Raw genomic sequence first — 19,325 nt, 5'->3', positions numbered from 1 at the left:
TTGATTCAGTATGAATCATAGGTATATTTCCTACTCTACATAAGGAAAAATAAGTTTGCCCTTTTAGCATTATTTTAAATTTTTCTTGGGTTAAATTATATTTGCTCGCATTCATTAATATTCACTCGTGTTTGCTTATATATGTATCATGAAAATATTAGGATGCAAGTTATTAACTTTTTTAAATTTCACATTTAAAGAAATCTAGTGTTTGATCATGTCTAAATATGTATTCAAATGCAAAACATACAAATAAGTAAGAAGTTATGATCTGCAATACTTTGAGCAGCTAGACTAGACACATGTATATTTATTAAAGAGCCATTCAGGCACCTTTAGTGGGTAAACCATGGCATTACAAATGAACATTATTATTTTTCCAGCCACATAATAACTCTAATTTGCCTCTTCGCATTGGAATTCTCAATTTTAACCTTAATTACTACAATAATTGTAATATAAATAATAAAAATATATATTTTAAAGTGGTCATTAATGGACCATAATTATTGCACAAATAGTAGGCCTATTTAGTACCAAAAGATCTCCTCAAAATATTCAATAAACATTATTAAAACTAAAATATAGAACATTTATTTCATTGAAAACTAGTTCCGGTGTATGGTCACAATTGACCACCAATGAGTATGAGTGACCTATTAGTAAGCAATAGATGAGGGCTAAATACAAGAAAAACATTAATGTTGATCTCCATCACTTTCCATAATAAAATAATCCTGTAAATATGGTTGTAATAATCAATGCACACTATGCTGTGCTGTTTACCAGAACCTGCTTATTGTCTGAATTTCAAATTAAATTTTAAAAGCTTAGACTTTCATATCAAAAGCAGGTTAGAGAGAGAGAGAGAGAGAGAGAGAGAGAGAGAGAGAGAGAGAGAGAGAGAGAGAGAGAGAGAGAGAGAGAGAGAGAGAGAGAGAGAGAGAGAGAGAGAGAGAGAGAGAGAGAGAGAGAGAGAGAGAGAGAGAGAGAGAGAGAGAGAGAGAGAGAGAGAGAGAGACGCATGAGTGACAGAGATGGAGGGAGAGCAGGGAAAGGAAATGAACGAATAAACTGAGTGTTTTAAATAGCGTTAAAATGTTAATGAATAACGACGCGCAATGTGGCGGCCGGTGTTGATTCTGTGGCGCACCGCCATGAATTAGTCTATGTGTGGGAAACACTGCTATTGACTAGCCATTAGTTTATCACCATGTGACTGCAGCAAGCCGGCTCCTGATTGGTTAATGTGGCGCGAACAGACGTCAAAGTTCAGATTTTTCAACTCGGGCGTCAGCCGCGAATTCGCTTCAAACGCGTGAATGCACAAAAAGCACCACTCGCGCAAGAAGCTCAAATCACGATCAGTGTGAACGCAGCATGAGTGGAGCCGCGGTGTGTGTAGAGAAACACCTCATTCTACGCCAGGGGTCTCAAACTCACTTTACCTGGAGGCAGACTCTGGGTCAGGCTGGGCCGCATCAAGCATTACATAAAAAGTGTTTCAAGTATTCCAAAAAAAAAAGTAGCACAACTAATCCAATCTTCTCAATCTTTATTATTAACAGTTCTTCAACATGAATGTTTCTTCTGAACATGAACTGTTCCTCAGAATTTGAACTAAATATAGCCTATAGAAATTAAATCATGTAATATGAAATAATGCATGATTTTAATTTTATTTTAAATAATAGACTAATTCACAGCAAGGCCGTAACAGGTCAAACAGAACAGTGAGCGAAATTCTAGGTCTAATTCTAGTTGGGAAATAATCTTTTTGGGACTATTTGTAAACAATATTTGCATTAATTTGCGTCAAATATATTATTAGTCCGGATATTCTTCGCATGAGTGAGTGAATAAATAAACGATCCGCGATTTACTAGTGGTCTGGTGGTAGAGTTTTTGTCAACCGTGTCAAAGGCTGCGGGTTCTAATCCGCCCTCATGTAGTTTTTCTTCATTAAAATCAAAGATCAATGATTGTATAAGACCATGGACACGTTTGCATTTTGTTTTGTGATTTCACCGGAAAGAATAGAGTCTCTCTCAGCAACGGCATTAAAGGGTTAGTTCACCCAAAAATGTAAATTCTGTCATTAATGACTGAGCCTCATGTGGTTGGACACCCGTCAGACCTCCGTTCATCTTCAGACACAAATGAAGATATTTTAGTGTAAATCTGATGCTCTGAAAGGCCTCCATTGGCTCAACTTTACACTCTCAAGACCCTTAAAAGACACTAAAGACTAAAGTTACAAAGTCCATCTCACTACAGCGGCTCTACAATAACTTTATGAAGAGACGAGAATAGTTTTTGTGCGCAAAAAACCCTAAATAACCCTAATGAAGCTTCGAAGCGTTATGAATCAGTGAGTCGATTCAGCGGTTTGAATCGCCAAATTTCAGCAGTTTGACACGCGATCCGAATCATGAATCGACTCACTGATTCATAACGCTTCGAAGCTTCATGATGCCGTGTTTTGAAATCGTCATCACTATATAAGTCGTTATTTAGGGGTTTAGCACAAAAACTATTGTCGCCGATTCATAAAGTTATTGTAGAGCCGCTGTAGTGAGATGGACTTTGTAACGACGTCTTTAGTGTCTTTTAAGGGTCTTGAGAGTGTAAAGTTGAGCCAATGGAGGCCTTTCAGAGCATCAGATTTACACTAAAATATCTTCATTTGTGTCTGAAGATGAACGGAGGTCTGACGGGTGTCCAACCACATGAGGCTCAGTCATTAATGACAGAATTTTAATTTTTGGGTGATTTTTCATGATATCAGCCGCGAGTTTGAGAATCCTGCTCTAGGGTCATAAACACATAACGGTCTTTATACTCCACTGAGAACAGAGTTATGGATATTATATTGCATTTCTGTCAGATCCTCAAAAATACTACACACTGCACCTTTAAAGATGATCAGAAATATATCTCAGTGATGCTATAATAACACTATAAGGCAGAATCTGATACAGTGTGTTTTATAAGTGCAGAAATGGTCAGTTTCTAAATGTGCTCCTAAACGTTTCAACTTAACACAGGTGCACCATGGGAAAAAGCGTCAAGCCCTGTTTATATGGGCCGATACCATTATATCACACACTCCGACTGTAGAAATATATCATTTCTTCCTCATTCTGTGATGATGAGCCACATGAGTTCACAGAAGGAAGTCAAACCTTCAGCATGCAATGGTGTGATCATCAGAGCAAAGATAGAAGAGGAGTGTGACCTGATATCAGTGTGTGTGTGTGTGTGTGTGTGTGTGTGTGTGTGTGTGTGTGTGTGTGTGTGTGTGTGTGTGAGAGAGCAGGTGCACGCAACACAGGTGAACGGCAAAATGTTGTTTGGTAAAATCTAAGCACCACACCCGTTGTAATTGCCATCGTTAATGCAATAGGTGCAGATAAGATGCTTTGGCAACTATTGTGGACTATGTGTTTGATCGCAACGATCAAGTTTGCATACAAACAAGCATTACTCACCGGGAGAATTTACCAACAGCCGCTGCTACCGCATGATTTCTCCCGTGGATTTCATCTACCGGGTGAAGAGTCTACAGTCTTCCAGCAGTATGTCTGCCCGCTGTCTGAGCATCAATGGATGGCTTTCCAGTCCCATGAGAAAATCTACAGAGACCGTCTGAATACCAAACGCCAGCGCGAGAGGAACTTTGTTTCCTCGGGTGATCCGGGAAAGTGGATAACGCTAGTTAAGCTGCTACATGGGATATTCTTTAAGAACGGAGTTTTTACAGCGGTAAGCCACAGCGGGAAACCTTTTGGACTACAACTTCTGAAATATGTGTCGAGAGTCTTGAAAAAATTCCCGGCGATACAAACATATCCTGAAGATTTAACATCGGCCGCAACAGCTGACTGGATCCGCGAACAGCTGCGCCACCTGCGGGAAAACGTCTTGCCGTCACTGCGGACAGGAGCGACCCACAGCCGGCAGAACAAAAAGGTGAGCCGAAACAAACTTGCATATTTGTGGCAGCATAGAAGAACTAAAGCGATCCATGTCATCTTAAACAACAGTGAATATTCCGACCCTCCTCCCTGTTCTACCAACATTACAGCTATACAAACTTATTATGATAATAAATGCCAAAATCAGAGACGTGATGAGGATCTCCCACTCCCACCCTGGCATTTAAACGTGCCGCCGTTAAAGCCAACTTTTTTCCCTGAAACAACGCACTTCACAAATAAGGAAGTAGAGACTGTTTTAAATCACCTCCCTAACAACAAAGCCAGTGGTAAGGATGGTGTGACATATGAGACTTTTAAAACTATGCAGTCATGTCAGATTTTAACAACTGTCTTTAATGTCTGTTTGGAAAATAAGAGAGTACCAGATTCATGGAAAGGAGCACTAATTCATCGTATTCCAAAAAAAGACAACATCCCTGATGATCCATCGACATGGAGGGATATATCCCTCCTCCCTACCATCTATAAGGTGTTCATGAAATGCATACTGGCCAGAGTTCTCCCTTGGTTGGTGGAAGCTGACATCCTCTCCACCAAGCAAAAGGCATACATCAATAGGCAAGGTATGAACGAGCATGTGTTCTGCCTAAAAACAGGGATAGATGACTTTAAGCATGAATCATGTAAACTGTACTCAGTCTTTCTAGACTTTAGAGATGCATTTGGAACTTTATCTCATAATGTCATGATCAGCTCATTGGAGGAAATACAGCTACCTCGACTGTTCATTGACATAGTGAAGGATGTATATAGAGGTTCCTTTATTGAAGTAATCTGTGGAGAACAGCTCACTCGCCCAACACCACTTCAGATAGGCATTAAAACGGGCTGCCCTTGGAGTGCGATTAACTTTATAATTGCCACCAACCAATGGTTAAAGTGGATGTGTCAATGTGCCCCCCCTGGCGTGATATCACCTATCCCAGTACAAGGCTATGCAGATGACGTCCAGATCGCCTCCAGAGACGAGAGCGTAATTAAAAACATGCTGGCCAGGACAGATTCTTTTCTGAAATGGTCAGGCCTGGAGATTAAGGACACAAAATGTGCCGTTCTGTATGAGAGGAGGAGCGGAGGGAACAGGTGGTATCGCTCAAAAACTGATAAATGTCCAGAGTTCACCGTAGCAACTAAACCTATACGTGTATTCTCTCTTCATGAGACATACACTTATCTAGGACACAACATTAATATCGCAGGGGAATGGAAAGAGCAGGTAAACATCATCTGGTCAGGGTTCATATCCCGGTTGGACTTGATAGACAAATGTCCACTGCCTCTGACCATGAAGTTAGAGGCTATCAGACAGGTGGCGCTGTCTAAAGTACAACATCTGTTCTCCAATGTCCATATCCAGCAGAAAGTGCTGATGGACATGAACAGTAAGACAGTGAGCTTCGTGAGAAAGTGGTTTGGACTTAACACACATAGCACCCGTGATGTTATTTTTCACCCCCAATGGGAAGGAGGGTTGGGAGCACCAAACGTGATCTGGATTTACACCAGCATGCGGATTTCCCACCTTCTGAACATGCTGGACAATGATGACAGAGACGTCAGGGAGCTGGCTCGATCCTCCCTGTTCCTGGACCTCAGGAGACGTAAGGTGCCGTTGGCCAGGGACTCAGAGCCTCATTTCCTTGGTTTCAAAAGGAAACCAAGTGGGAAACTGGACACCCATTCAGCTGGCTTTGTTGTCTGGTCAGACTGGCCGGACCTGAACGACCTTTGTGTCCGAACTGGAGTAGAACTGGAGTGGGCGCGGTCTGACTCTGGGACTGTGAGGGTCTCAGAGGATATCATCACTGATCCCCTGATCTATGTCAAGGCAACAGCCACATATGGTGGCCACAGCTACCCGCTAACATCGACAGGTGCCCGGCGAACTCTCCTGGACTTACACCAACATCACCAAAAACAGCACTGGACTGGACTGAGCCTTCAGGGGAAACTGGCCTGTCTCTCCTGTGCTGATCACTCTGTCTCTCACTCGTTTCTGAAGAACACTGCACTCAGTGAGGACATCGTCACCTTCACAGTAAAAGCTAGATTACAAGTTCTTCCTACCAGACTCAACCTTTCCATCTGGTTTCCTGCAACCCAGGTCCCTCACTGTCTACATCACACCACAGAACAGATCACTGAGACACTGCCACACATTCTGAATGGCTGCCATGCTTACAAGGGAATGTACATCGCACGCCACGACAGAATAGTGGACCTTATAGTGAGAGACGTATCAACACATCTCTCACCTTCAGTAAAAATACATAAACACTCCAGTGTAAAAGCATCCATGTTCCAGCATGGCAATGGTAACTTTGATGCTTTCTCACATCTGTCTGCTAACACACCAGATGTGACTGTGGTTAATGAGGAGCTCAGTGAGGTGTTCATTCTGTAGGTGGCATGCACCTTTGACTCTAGCATGGAGGAAGCCTTTATGACCAAGGTCATTAAATACCAGCCGCTCTTAAACACCATCTCAGAGATCGGTTATCGGGGCAGACTACTGGTGTTCATATTCGGCAGCTTAGGACACACACATAGGCTGGTGGTAAGAGGGCTTCAACAACTTGGGATGCCCAAAAAGAGGGCCAAACGGCTGGCGAAGTCCTGTGCCCTGTCTGCTATCATAGGCAGCCGCCACATATGGAGGAGACGCTGCTACTTATACCCATAACCCCTGAGAGATGTGAAGATCTGTGTGTGCCACTGGGCCATGATTTTGTACATGTAATTTGACTGCACCTATAATGTTTATGTCCCTGTAAATCATTTCTTTCAAGTGGACTTAAATAAATTGTTAAAATGTGTGTGTGTGGAGGAGCAGGACTCACTTTATCTGCGGGAGCGGCGCTGCTGATCTGAGAGGGCTTGAGTTTGCCTTTGGCCACCAGCATGGCGTTGATCTTGGCGGCGACGGCGGCTGCAGCATCCAGAGCTCCAGTGGGGGCAGCGCCTCCATCAGACGACACCGGACCAGCCTGATCCCACTTACTGCGCCGTCTGAAGACACACAACAACACCACCATCATCAACACCACCATCATCAACACCATCATCATCAACACCATCATCATCATCTGTCTGACCTCAAACTCAAATCATCAATAAACTCATTCAACTCAAACTACAGCCGTTTCATTTCATCACAAACAAACAGATCTCACACAGTTTAAAGGCGCAGTGTGTAATTACTAGGGTTGGGAATCGTGAGAAATTTTCCGGTTCTGGTTCCGCCTAACGATTCCGGTTCCGATTCCGGTTCCATTAAAATTATTAAAGTCCTGTACTGTACATATATTACAGTGTTAATTAAGCCATTCTTGCAACACTTTTTTTTTCAAATGAACACCTCTGAAATTTTCTTATTACATTTTATCTCTCTGTCTCTGAATAAAACCAAGTTATAAATTATTCATATATCATATACACCAAGTATCAAAATATTCATTTAATAGTAATTCAGTTATTCAGTGAACTTGTAAATAATAAATTGCAATTCAGCATTACAAAGGTAATTGTGCCTAAACGCTTACCTAAACCATGGTGACTCAACAGTTGACAAATATATATATATATATATAATATATGCCTTTGACTATAAATCTGGTATAAGCCCTGAGGCACTCTGTGCTGTAGCAAATGTTTTGTCAAATTGCTAGTGCAGCCTCCTTTGCATGTTATTAACTTTTCACATGTGTTACATTTTGCTTCATTATCATTCATTCTTTGGAAATTAATCCATACTTGTGACTTTCTCTTCGACATGCTGGTGGTCAACGAGAAAATATCTGACGCAAAACCGTAAATGTGTAGCGCGAGGGCTTTCAGGCTGAACTGCTGCACTCCTGGAAGCGGCAACGTAATTAATATTCATGATGAGGTGAGCCAGGGTTGCCAGGTTTTAACAACAAAACCCGCACAATTGCTCCTCAAACCTAGCCCAAAACAAGCCCAATCGCGTTTCAGGGGGGCTTCTCCGGTAAAATTCGCATTTCCGGGGCTAAATATCACATAATTGGGGTCGCTTCAACCCACGGACTTTGCCGTCATACGCTTCCAGTGCTTCGCACACACATTGCACCAGAACCGTTTTCGGAACCGAAACTTAGGAATTTCGCGCGGTTCTGGTATTTTTCAAAAATCAGTTTCGATTCTACATAAGAACCGGTTCTCGGTTCCCAACCCTAGTAATTACTCAACTCAAAAGGCGTGTCTTGACTCTTGAGTGGGCGGAGCTTTTATTCTGCCGCGAGCGCTTCCGCTTTTTCCGCTCATGGGTGTGTGTGTAACGCACTTTTATGATGGGCGGATTAGGGCTGCACGATTCTTGCTAAAATGTGAATCACGATTTTTCTCCATGGGAATTGAGATCACGATTCTCTTACACGATTCTCATTTTTTTCTTATACTTTAAAAAAAATGAATCAATTTTAAATAAAAGTAATTAGTTACAATTAAATTAAAATGTAGAAGCAACAAATGTAGACAGACTAGGTGTAAATCTATCCTGATTACTGTTTATTTCAAGTTTTATGATCATTTAATATCTTGCCTTGTGGAGAGAGGGTTTTTGTTGTCTTATTTCGTTGTTTCTTTTTGTTTTTGTAAAAAATGAAAACTATAAATAAAATATTTTTTAAAGATGTTTATAAGAAAACGCTTAACGTGGCTTAATGTACTAAGACAGTGTTATTAAGATACCAAACTCAGGAACCATAACAAAAATACTGTTCGATAGAACTGCGTGTGCTTGGTTTGTTACCACAGTTATCTGCGTGCTTCCTCAACGATGAACTTCCACATTTGCGCCTATTGTTTTCTTCAACTCCTCAGGATCAATCTCCTCAGCGCGCGGTTGTGATTCTCCTGGGAGGGCGAATTTTCTTGTGGTGCCCGACGCGCAGCGCGTGATGCGCGTAATGGGAGCGGCGGCATGCACTGTACATTAGTAGTGTCAACAATAATCGATTCAGCATCGATGCGGCAAAGTGCCATAATCGCTTATGTCACCGTTCATCTTCTGGCCTTGAGTTGGACAATAAAGTTGGACAATAAAGTTTCAATTACTTCCGGGGTCATAACAACAACAACAATCAAGATGGCTGAGGCAGAGGGAGATGACTGCAATAGACGGGTAATTAAAAACACCCCCAAAGCTTGGAAAGCGGACATCTGGGCACATTTCGGATTCCGGCTTCACACCGCACGCGTCGGCAGGGCAGAAGCGGTGCGTATGGAGAGCGGGAGCCGCGCGCCTCCGTTGTGGATTCACACTAGAGCTGCAACTAACGATTATTTTTTCTGTCGACTAATCTAACGATTATTTTTTCGATTAGTCGACTAATCTAACGATTATTTTTCCAGATTAATCTTATTATTCTTTTTTACTGATTATTGTATTTCAAAAAGGGTAGTGAATTTGTATATTATTTTAACATGAAATCAATGAATGATGACAATATTAATTGTATTTCAGGAATGGTAGTGTACATAGTATGCCATTTTATAATGAAATATATGAACACAAGAAGCTTTTTAAACATAATATATAATGATACTATTCATCATAAAATGTATACAGAGTAGGCCTAATTAGGAAAAGTTGTTTACTATAGTAGTTGAGTATGATTTACTTATTGATTTGTGTCAATAGTAAAGAAAATGCACTTGTATTTATCTGCAAAAGGTTCACATACAGGAGCTTTCAGCAGTGTTAATGTAGAACTAGTCGTCTATTTTGAAGATACATGTGCATAAACAACGACTAAAGCTGCCAGAAGTTTTTGCCCAAACTTCAAAGACACATTTAAATGATTAAAGCTAGAGGCATATCTTAACTTTAATGTTACGTTAATCATGTAAACTACCTATATACAGCAAGTTATTATGCATATGTGTTTGGGACAGAGCGGAACCAGGTCGCATTAACAGCAGATATATGCAGCCCATAATAAATAAAAGCACGAGACGTACTGGGGTCGGAGAAGAACACTGGAAAATACCGTCTGTTGCAATACACGCGTGGCGCGTTCAGCTGCGCGAGAGAACACTGGCAGCAGGGTTGCCAGGTTTACACAACAAAACCCACCCATTCGTTACTCAAAACTAGCCCAAAACAAGCCCAATCGCGTTTCGGGGAGGTTCTCTGGCAAACATCGCGTTCGGGGGGTTAAATATGTGTGTTTTTTTGCTTCAACCCGCGGACATGAGACACAGCCCGCGGCAACAGTGTAGAAGTAGCCCAATTCCGCGGAAAAAAGCGGACTTGGCAACACTGATTGGCAGTGTGAAATCTCCCGCTCTCCACGCGCACAGCTTCTGCTCTGCCTGCGCGCGCAGTGTGAAACCGGCGTTACAGAGCGAACAAAGCACAGTTTTATTCGGCTTCTGTTTAAAGTACTCCCACACTTTTGAATGTCGCGGTCTGGCTTTATATGATAAATGATCATTTTCACTATGCCCGGGAGCAGAAGCTGCCATTATTCTAGATCTTCTGTTCCATTCTAGAACGTAAATAATGTGCCGCCGACGCGTCGACGCATTTCACGCACGTCGACGTATTTTCGTAGTCGACGTCATCGACGACGTCGACGCGTCGTTGCAGCCCTAATTCACACTGGCAGCGTTTATCTCGCGCAGCTGAACCGCGGCTCGTATATTGCAAATACAGACGAATATTGTCCATTATGTCACATTTTCCGGTCTTCTCCGACGAACCCCGTCTGTGTCGTGCTTTGATTTATGATGGGCAGCATATGCTGCAAATGCGACGTGTTCCTCTCTGTCCCAAACACACATGCATATAACTTGCTGTATATAAGTAGTTCACATGATAAATGTAACATTAAAGTGAATATATGCTTCTAGTTTTAATCATTTAAACAGGCTTTTGAAGTTTGGGCAAAAACTTCTGGCAGTGTTTATTTTATGTTTTTACTGCTGGAAAAAGTTGGCTGTTATTATTGCTTTATTTAATTTCAAATGGTTCTAAAGCAGAGAGAAGAGAAACATTTCTCATTCAAAGCACTGAAAGCAGTGATTTATGTTTTCTTTTTCAGGTTTGAAAATGCCATATCCAATACCCTGTACCATAAAATTTTATTTTATTTAATGACATTTATGTCAAAGATACAGGAGAGTGATAATACACACATAGCAGCCAATAAAATCTGTTGTTCAATATCTGACTGATTGTATTGCCTCATGACTGATTTGCCTTGTTGTGTGCAGTAGAATTTTGATGCATCGCAATGCATCGTAGAATCGAATTGAATCGAATCGTAATCGAATCGAATTGTGAGGGCAGTGCCAATGCACACCCCTACTGTACATGCATATATTTTTTATATTCGTTTGCACATGACTTTTTAAAACCCGTGTTCTCCCTTGTCCAACCCGACACAGTTGTGACGTTTTTTACCCGTTTCAGCAATATTCACGGGTACTTTATATCTGGCACTTTAAAAACCGGATAGTTTATTAGACGGCCATACGACTTTAAACATCAAATAGCAAGAACAAATTTGAAACAAATGTGTTTGTCTGTTGCTGGAGTAAAAGCATGGAATTCTTTAAGGAAAGATTTAAAAAGCTGCAAAAATATTTTGGAATTTAAAAGGAGTTATAAAAAGAAACAACTTGAATTATATCAAATTGAATTTTGACTTGTTTGTATGTGATCATTGTAAAACGTTTAAATAAATATCAGATATGTTGGAGTGTGGGTGATGGTGGAGGGAATAATGCTAATGTTATCTACTATTTATGTTAGTACATTTTGTGTGATGCTAATGTCATCTATTATTTAGGTTAATACATTTTGGGTGGTGGTGGAGGGAACAATGCTAATGCCATCTACTATTTATGTTTATAAAGGGGGCAGATAAATATAAGAATATTATTCTTCCATCTGCTCCTTTCTGATCATGGAAATGTAAAGGAAAACTTCAAATGAATTTTATGTGCCTTGTACAAATAATCCATTTTCATGAAAGGAATAAAAGAGAAATGAATGAATGAATGAATGAATTTATAGTTCGATTACGGATATTTCACGTCAAGTTTGAATGCATATTCAAATATCGAATAAAAAGTGACAGCCCTGATGGCTTTTGTTATATCTTTGTGCCGCTGGGAACTTGGAGGGTCTGGCGATGCTCCGTACAACGTCTGAGTTATGGAAGTTTGCGTGGTCTGGTATTTTGTGGTGTGGCTCCTTGTCTCTCATGGCTAACTCGTACTGTATTTTGTGGTGCGTTTAAGGTGATTGTATAGATTAGTAGTGTTACCTTGCGGTGCTGCGACGATGCAAAAGCACTGTTTGCAAATAACTCTTTGCGCATCGTCTTCAGGTTTAAACCCAAAAAAGCTCCACACGGTGAAATGTGCTCCTTTTTTCTGTACCAATGTTACATCCTCACTCTCACCGTCGCCACCGGGATTTTCCACACTGGGGTTCATTTCTACCACTTACCGCTACAAATCTGACTCCGTTTAGGTCTGCCTTGTTACATGTCAGTAAGTGTTTTGTTATTGTGTGTGTGTGACAAGCTCTGGTGTGACCAATAACGCGTGAACGCAGCATGATCTGAGGGAAATACGCGGAAGAGAATCGCCAACATTAAGAAAGGAGATCGCGTTTATGTTTGAATCGAGATCGTGATTTTTTTTCGATTAATCGTGTAGCCCTAGGGCGGATGCATTTTTATGATGGAGAGATGCACTTTTATGATGGACAGATGCACTTTTATGATGGACGGATGCACTTTTATGATGGACAGATGCACTTTTATGATGGACGGATGCACTTTTATGATGGACAGATGCACTTTTATGATGGACAGATGCACTTTTATGATGGACAGATGCACTTTTATGATGGACGGATGCACTTTTATGATGGACAGATGCACTTTTATGATGGATAGATGCACTTTTATAATGGATAGATGCACTTTTATGATGGACAGATGCACTTTTATGATGGACAGATGCACTTTTATGATGGATAGATGCACTTTTATGATGGACAGATGCACTTTTATGATGGATAGATGCACTTTTATGATGGACGGATGCACTTTTATGATGGACAGATGCACTTTTATGATGGACGGATGCACTTTTATGATGGATAGATGCACTTTTATGATGGACAGATGCACTTTTATGATGGACAGATGCACTTTTATGATGGACGGATGCACTTTTATGATGGACGGATGCACTTTTATGATGGATAGATGCACTTTTATGATGGACGGATGCACTTTTATGATGGACAGATGCACTTTTATGATGGACAGATGCACTTTTATGATGGACGGATGCACTTTTATGATGGATAGATGCACTTTTATGATGGATAGATGCACTTTTATGATGGACAGATGCACTTTTATAATGGATAGATGCACTTTTATGATGGATAGATGCACTTTTATGATGGATAGATGCACTTTTATGATGGACAGATGCACTTTTATAATGGATAGATGCACTTTTATGATGGATAGATGCACTTTTATGATGGACAGATGCACTTTTATGATGGACAGATGCACTTTTATGATGGATAGATGCACTTTTATGATGGATAGATGCACTTTTATGATGGACAGATGCACTTTTATGATGGATAGATGCACTTTTATGATGGACAGATGCACTTTTATGATGGACGGATGCACTTTTATGATGGACGGATGCACTTTTATGATGGACGGATGCACTTTTATGATGGATAGATGCACTTTTATGATGGACAGATGCACTTTTATAATGGATAGATGCACTTTTATGATGGACGGATGCACTTTTATGATGGACGGATGCACTTTTATGATGGATAGATGCACTTTTATGATGGATAGATGCACTTTTATGATGGACGGATGCACTTTTATGATGGATAGATGCACTTTTATGATGGATAGATGCACTTTTATGATGGACGGATGCACTTTTATGATGGATAGATGCACTTTTATGATGGACGGATGCACTTTTATAATGGATAGATGCACTTTTATGATGGATAGATGCACTTTTATGATGGACAGATGCACTTTTATGATGGACAGATGCACTTTTATGATGGATAGATGCACTTTTATGATGGACGGATGCACTTTTATGATGGATAGATGCACTTTTATGATGGACGGATGCACTTTTATAATGGATAGATGCACTTTTATGATGGATAGATGCACTTTTATGATGGATAGATGCACTTTTATGATGGACAGATGCACTTTTAAGATGGACGGATGCACTTTTACGGACTTCAAAACAGAAACAGTAATTCACTGCCATTATAAAGCTTGGAAAAGGCAAGACATTTATTAATATAACTCCTAGGATGACTTCAGGGAGAGTAAATCATGGGTTCATTTTCGGGTGAACTATCCTTTTTTCGTCTAATAATCTTACACATTGTGCCTTTAACTGATGATCGCCCATCACTGGGGATTGACTGGAGGTCAGGAGCCACTTTGACACATTCATGAATGTATTTCTATATATAAATAATGTCTCAGATCAGCCACAGCACTTCTGATGTGTACCGATGGAAAGAATCAACACTTCTCTGGGTCCAAACTTCCCGGTGTTCCCACGGCACTGTTTGATACAGCTCGACAGCTCTGATATCTGAACATATCGCGGATTAATAATGTTTCCTGTGTTTCTGCTTCTGTCGGTTTGTTGTTATGTAACACCCGCCATTAGACGCGCCGTCGAACTCTTTAAACGCGCCGCGAGCGGACACACACACACACACACACACACACTCACCCGTCTCTGACACCGAACGACATCTGTTGTGTTGCCTTTATGTTTCTGATCACGAAGAATCGAACCGAACAGAACCGATCCGCTTCTGACGCTCGAGCAGACACACATCCAACGGAAACACAGCCGTTTGCGTCACTTCCACACACACCGCGCATGCGCAGCATCCATCCGACAAACTCCCCTCACAAATGTTTTATTTACATTTTTATTATTAATGCTAAAATTAGTGAACAGAATACAATATATAACAAAAATAACATAATTTTCTATTGATTGAGGAAAAAAAAAGGAAATAATTCTCTCTGTTGTTTCTGAAGTCCAGCAGGTGGAACTAAAGTCCCGTCGATGATTAATAAGATCATAAACTCCTTCGGGTTTGTTTTAAATAGTTCCCGAACGTGTGTACTTTGACTGTGTACTTTGATTGTTTGTTTGGGCAGCATTGCTGTATTGCAGGTTATTATAAAACAGACTATTCTGACAATACAAAACATAAAACTAGACAAACTCTGAATTCATCACATAATGACAGTGAATTATTACATGACTCAAACATCTTTAATTCCACGCGGGGGTTTTTAGCTTCACGGAGCGGCTTATTGCCGAGAAACGGCCACTTCAGATCAATATCTACAACAACACATAAAAAACCGCGAAAATACTAAACTACAGATGTGCTCATTTAGTCAGACTGTGAACAATAATTCACAATTATTTTATAAATAGCTGAAAATCTAGCTGAAGAAAATAAATCGTGGGTGGGGTAAGATGAGTCAGTGGGTAAAAAAAAACCTTTCTCTTGGCGACTGTACACTGTATAATACCACGCAAATCACTAAATATTAGCCTGAATTGGTACACTCTAAAAAAATGCTGGGTTAAAAATAACCCAAGATGGTTTTAAAATGGACAAACCCAGCAAATGGGTCGTTTTAACCCAGAGATTTGGTTGTTTTAACCCAGAGATTTGGTTGTTTTAACCCAGTGATTGGGTTGTTTTAACCCAGAGATTTGGTTGTTTTAACCCAGAGATTTGGTTGTTTTAACCCAGTGATTGGGTTGTTTTAACCCAGTGATTGGGTTGTTTTAACCCAGAGATTTGGTTGTTTTAACCCAGTGATTGGGTTGTTTTAACCCAGTGATTGGGTTGTTTTAACCCAGAGATTTGGTTGTTTTAACCCAGTGATTGGGTTGTTTTAACCCAGAGATTTGGTTGTTTTAACCCAGTGATTGGGTTGTTTTAACCCAGAGATTTGGATGTTTTAACCCAGTGATTGGGTTGTTTTAACCCAGTGATTGGGTTGTTTTAACCCAGTGATTGGGTTGTTTTAACCCAGAGATTTGGTTGTTTTAACCCAGTGATTGGGTTGTTTTAACCCAGAGATTTGGTTGTTTTAACCCAGTGATTGGGTTGTTTTAACCCAGAGATTTGGTTGTTTTAACCCAGTGATTGGGTTGTTTTAACCCAGAGATTGGGTTGTTTTAACCCAGAGATTTGGTTGTTTTAACCCAGTGATTGGGTTGTTTTAACCCAGAGATTGGGTTGTTTTAACCCAGAGATTGGGTTGTTTTAAGCAAACATTTAACCCAGTGTTTCTCAAACTTTTTCTGCCATTCCCCACTTTGGAGGGGTCCAAGCCCCACCTGTCCCCAATGGCTCCAACAAAATGTTAATTAGGCTTTAAGTTTACCTGTTAATATTTATTTTATTAACATCACATTTTTAACCTTTTCATGCATATGTTTACAATATTCTAGCTGACCCCCCCAGAGTGAGTTTTTTTCTAAGGCGACCGTTATTTTAGAACGTTTCCCCTTTATGTTATTTTATTATTAGAGCCATTAAAGCCCGGCTGATATTAGGCATTTTCCAAACTATCAGTCTAGCCATTTATGATGGCCGATACATTAATATTTTTAACAAATTATAAAAACGGACAAAACACCGCTCAACCACATTATGAGTGTTGGCGTTTCATAGTTTTTATACATTTTATTTATCAGAACTTTTATATTCCTCTGTTCTGTTGTGACAATAAAACATACAATTTATTTTTAAACTGCATCATCATATTATTTTAGAGAGGCTGAGGGATCATGAATAACTACAAATAACTAACGTAAGGGAAATCTATATACGCGTTTCTGTGTTTTTATATCGGCCGATATATCGGACGAAGTTGACAAACTTTTTTACCATGTCATCAACTAATAATCCAATTCTCAAATATGTGTAAGTGAGAGTGTTTTGCCATTTAAAAACCTTCATAAATGATCTTGATTTTGATGTATAACATGAGATGGGCGCCGCCATGTTTGTTTGCATCGCAGTTCAGAGAGTCCTGTCAGTCGGATTTAGCCTACCTCGCGTCAATTTATCAGTTTCTCCTGAAATACATGCAAGTAAGTGACCGGTGAACTGGCAGAAGAATAGAGTAAACTTTTTAGTTACTTACACCATGTGTATCTGATATGAATAAAACGTCGTCAAATTATTTTTGAATGGATTATTGCTGCTTCCAGTGACACCAGTGTGTATTTTACAAACTCTAAATGTATTGTTTTACTTGTAGTATTTATGTGTAGTTAAATGTTTGAAACTTAAAATAAACATTATGTGGTTGAAAACACTGATATGTCAAGTGTGAGTTTTTTTGTCTTTTCTGCACTCTTGATGTTTTAGAGATCTTCACTGTTGAGTCCTTTTTTTCTGCACCCTGGCTGATTTGTAGATTGTATGCACAAAAAAAATAATCATTTCCTATGGGGGTCATTTTTGACCCAAAGGTTCTGAGTGTGACTTTTTTTTTTTTTTACGACCACTTCAAATCCTGTCCCCATTTTTTTCGGGTGTTCATAAACCAAGTACCAATAAAGTCACCAAGTTTCGGACCATTCCGATGAAGCTACGATTTTGTAAATTTTTTTATAAAATGCAAGATCCACTATAGTGGTAAAACTGTGCTATTGCGTGATAAAAAATGCTCCATGTGTCCACCGGATGGCACCGATCTCATTTAAAAAATTACTTTCATGAGGCCTAGGCTTGACTCTAAATTTAAATACAGCTTTAAAAAATTTTTTAAAGAAATTATATATATATATATATTTATAATATATCTATATAAATTTTTTAATATATCCAATGGGAAAAAATGGGTCATAATTATTGCATAAATATTAATTATAAATCATAAAATTTTCTCAAAACACCAAAAAAGAAAAGAAAAATATTATTGAACACAAATATATTTAATTGATTTTACTGAAATCTTTTTTATCTTAATCCCGCCCTCTGGGTCATTTTTGACCCATAAATGAAGAACCCCAGAAGTAACGACCAAGCGGCTGACAGTGAGTTAACCACATGTTTGATCAATTTAGCCTCTGGACTTGTCTTGCTTATAATAAAATCCATAGATATAAAACACTTCAAGCACATCACAATGTTAATTTAAACGTTTAGCCTAAAAAAGGCATTTTTGCAGAGCTGAGGCAGGGCTGCTCGCAATGACGCTCACAAACAAAACGGCTAAACGGGGAAAAAAACATGCAGGTTGTCTTGCCTTACACCTCTCTACAAAATGAATATAAATCCGATATTCAATTCCCGACCCGCACTATATGCACATTTAACGGAGTTCACGTCCGAAAGCAACAGATATGAGCTGCATTTTATTCATCAGCTCATTTCAAGATCAAAGACCGCAATATAAGAGAGCGGCCTGAGCACTGGAAGAGCCTTTAGTCTCATTCGTTTGAATGAAGATGCTTGTGTTTTTGAGCATCTAAGACGCAGCCGTTTTTCAGTTTCACTTGCGGCCGTTTGCGTGTTGGCTTGCTTTACTCATTTGTGGCGATGCGAGTTGCATATGCCGTCCTCTAAACACTGTGTGTTGGGTTTGCTGGGTTTGTCCATTTTCAAACCAACTTGGGTTGTTTTTAACCCAGCATTTTTTTTAGAGTGTAAGCTAGCTAGTTTTGTCCAAAATGGCAGCTATGGGGCAAAGTGAGCCAAATGCTGTGGGGTAAATTGAGCCAGTGTTTTAACGCCCCCCTCCATGAGGCACTGTGGTGGAGTTAAATCTCTACAGTCTGAACTGGTGTCATTTCAATGTAATGTTACGCAACTGGTTCAGTTTATCATCTTTTATTGTATTAGTTTGAGTTTATTTGACAGGAACGATGCACAAGCAAAGCCAATCCTTCTCTGATCATGAGCAGAAGATGCTCAATCATATCTTTACACCTGTAGCCATAATAACATGTTCAACTCTGCAGAAACACACCATCACAACAACCCTCTGAATAAACCATTATTAGTTTCAATGACATTCATTCATTCTAATTCAGTTTAGTTTTTATTTAATTTTACTCTGTTTAATCTGTTTTTTGGAAGGTTAGAACTTTGGTGTTCAACATATTGTTTCAGAAATGCAAACAATTAAAGATATTGATATTCAACTTCATTTTTGCGCAGGTTAAAGGAACTGTATGTAAGAAATGTATTTCAATTAA

At 39.7% G+C, this 19,325-nt stretch overlaps 1 protein-coding gene across 1 annotated transcript; it reads right to left on the bottom strand.

The window, feature by feature from the left end:
- Positions 1-4,320: 4,320 nt before the first annotated feature.
- LOC307139264 (KH homology domain-containing protein 4-like) lies at positions 4,321-14,944 on the bottom strand (the record flags this gene model as incomplete). Its single annotated transcript, XM_079838152.1, has 4 exons — positions 14,808-14,944; positions 6,842-7,010; positions 4,461-4,587; positions 4,321-4,340 (listed from the first exon to the last, which is right to left on the bottom strand). Exons 1-4 carry the CDS (start codon positions 14,828-14,830, stop codon positions 4,321-4,323), a joined length of 339 nt encoding a protein of 112 aa, XP_079694278.1. The 5' UTR covers positions 14,831-14,944.
- Positions 14,945-19,325: the final 4,381 nt, after the last annotated feature.

The sequence above is a fragment of the Gobio gobio genome, assembly GCF_949357685.1.
Source record: "Gobio gobio genome assembly, chromosome: 15".
NCBI classification, from domain to species: Eukaryota; Metazoa; Chordata; class Actinopteri; order Cypriniformes; family Gobionidae; genus Gobio; species Gobio gobio.
This window is presented reverse-complemented; position numbering and strand designations above follow the sequence as displayed.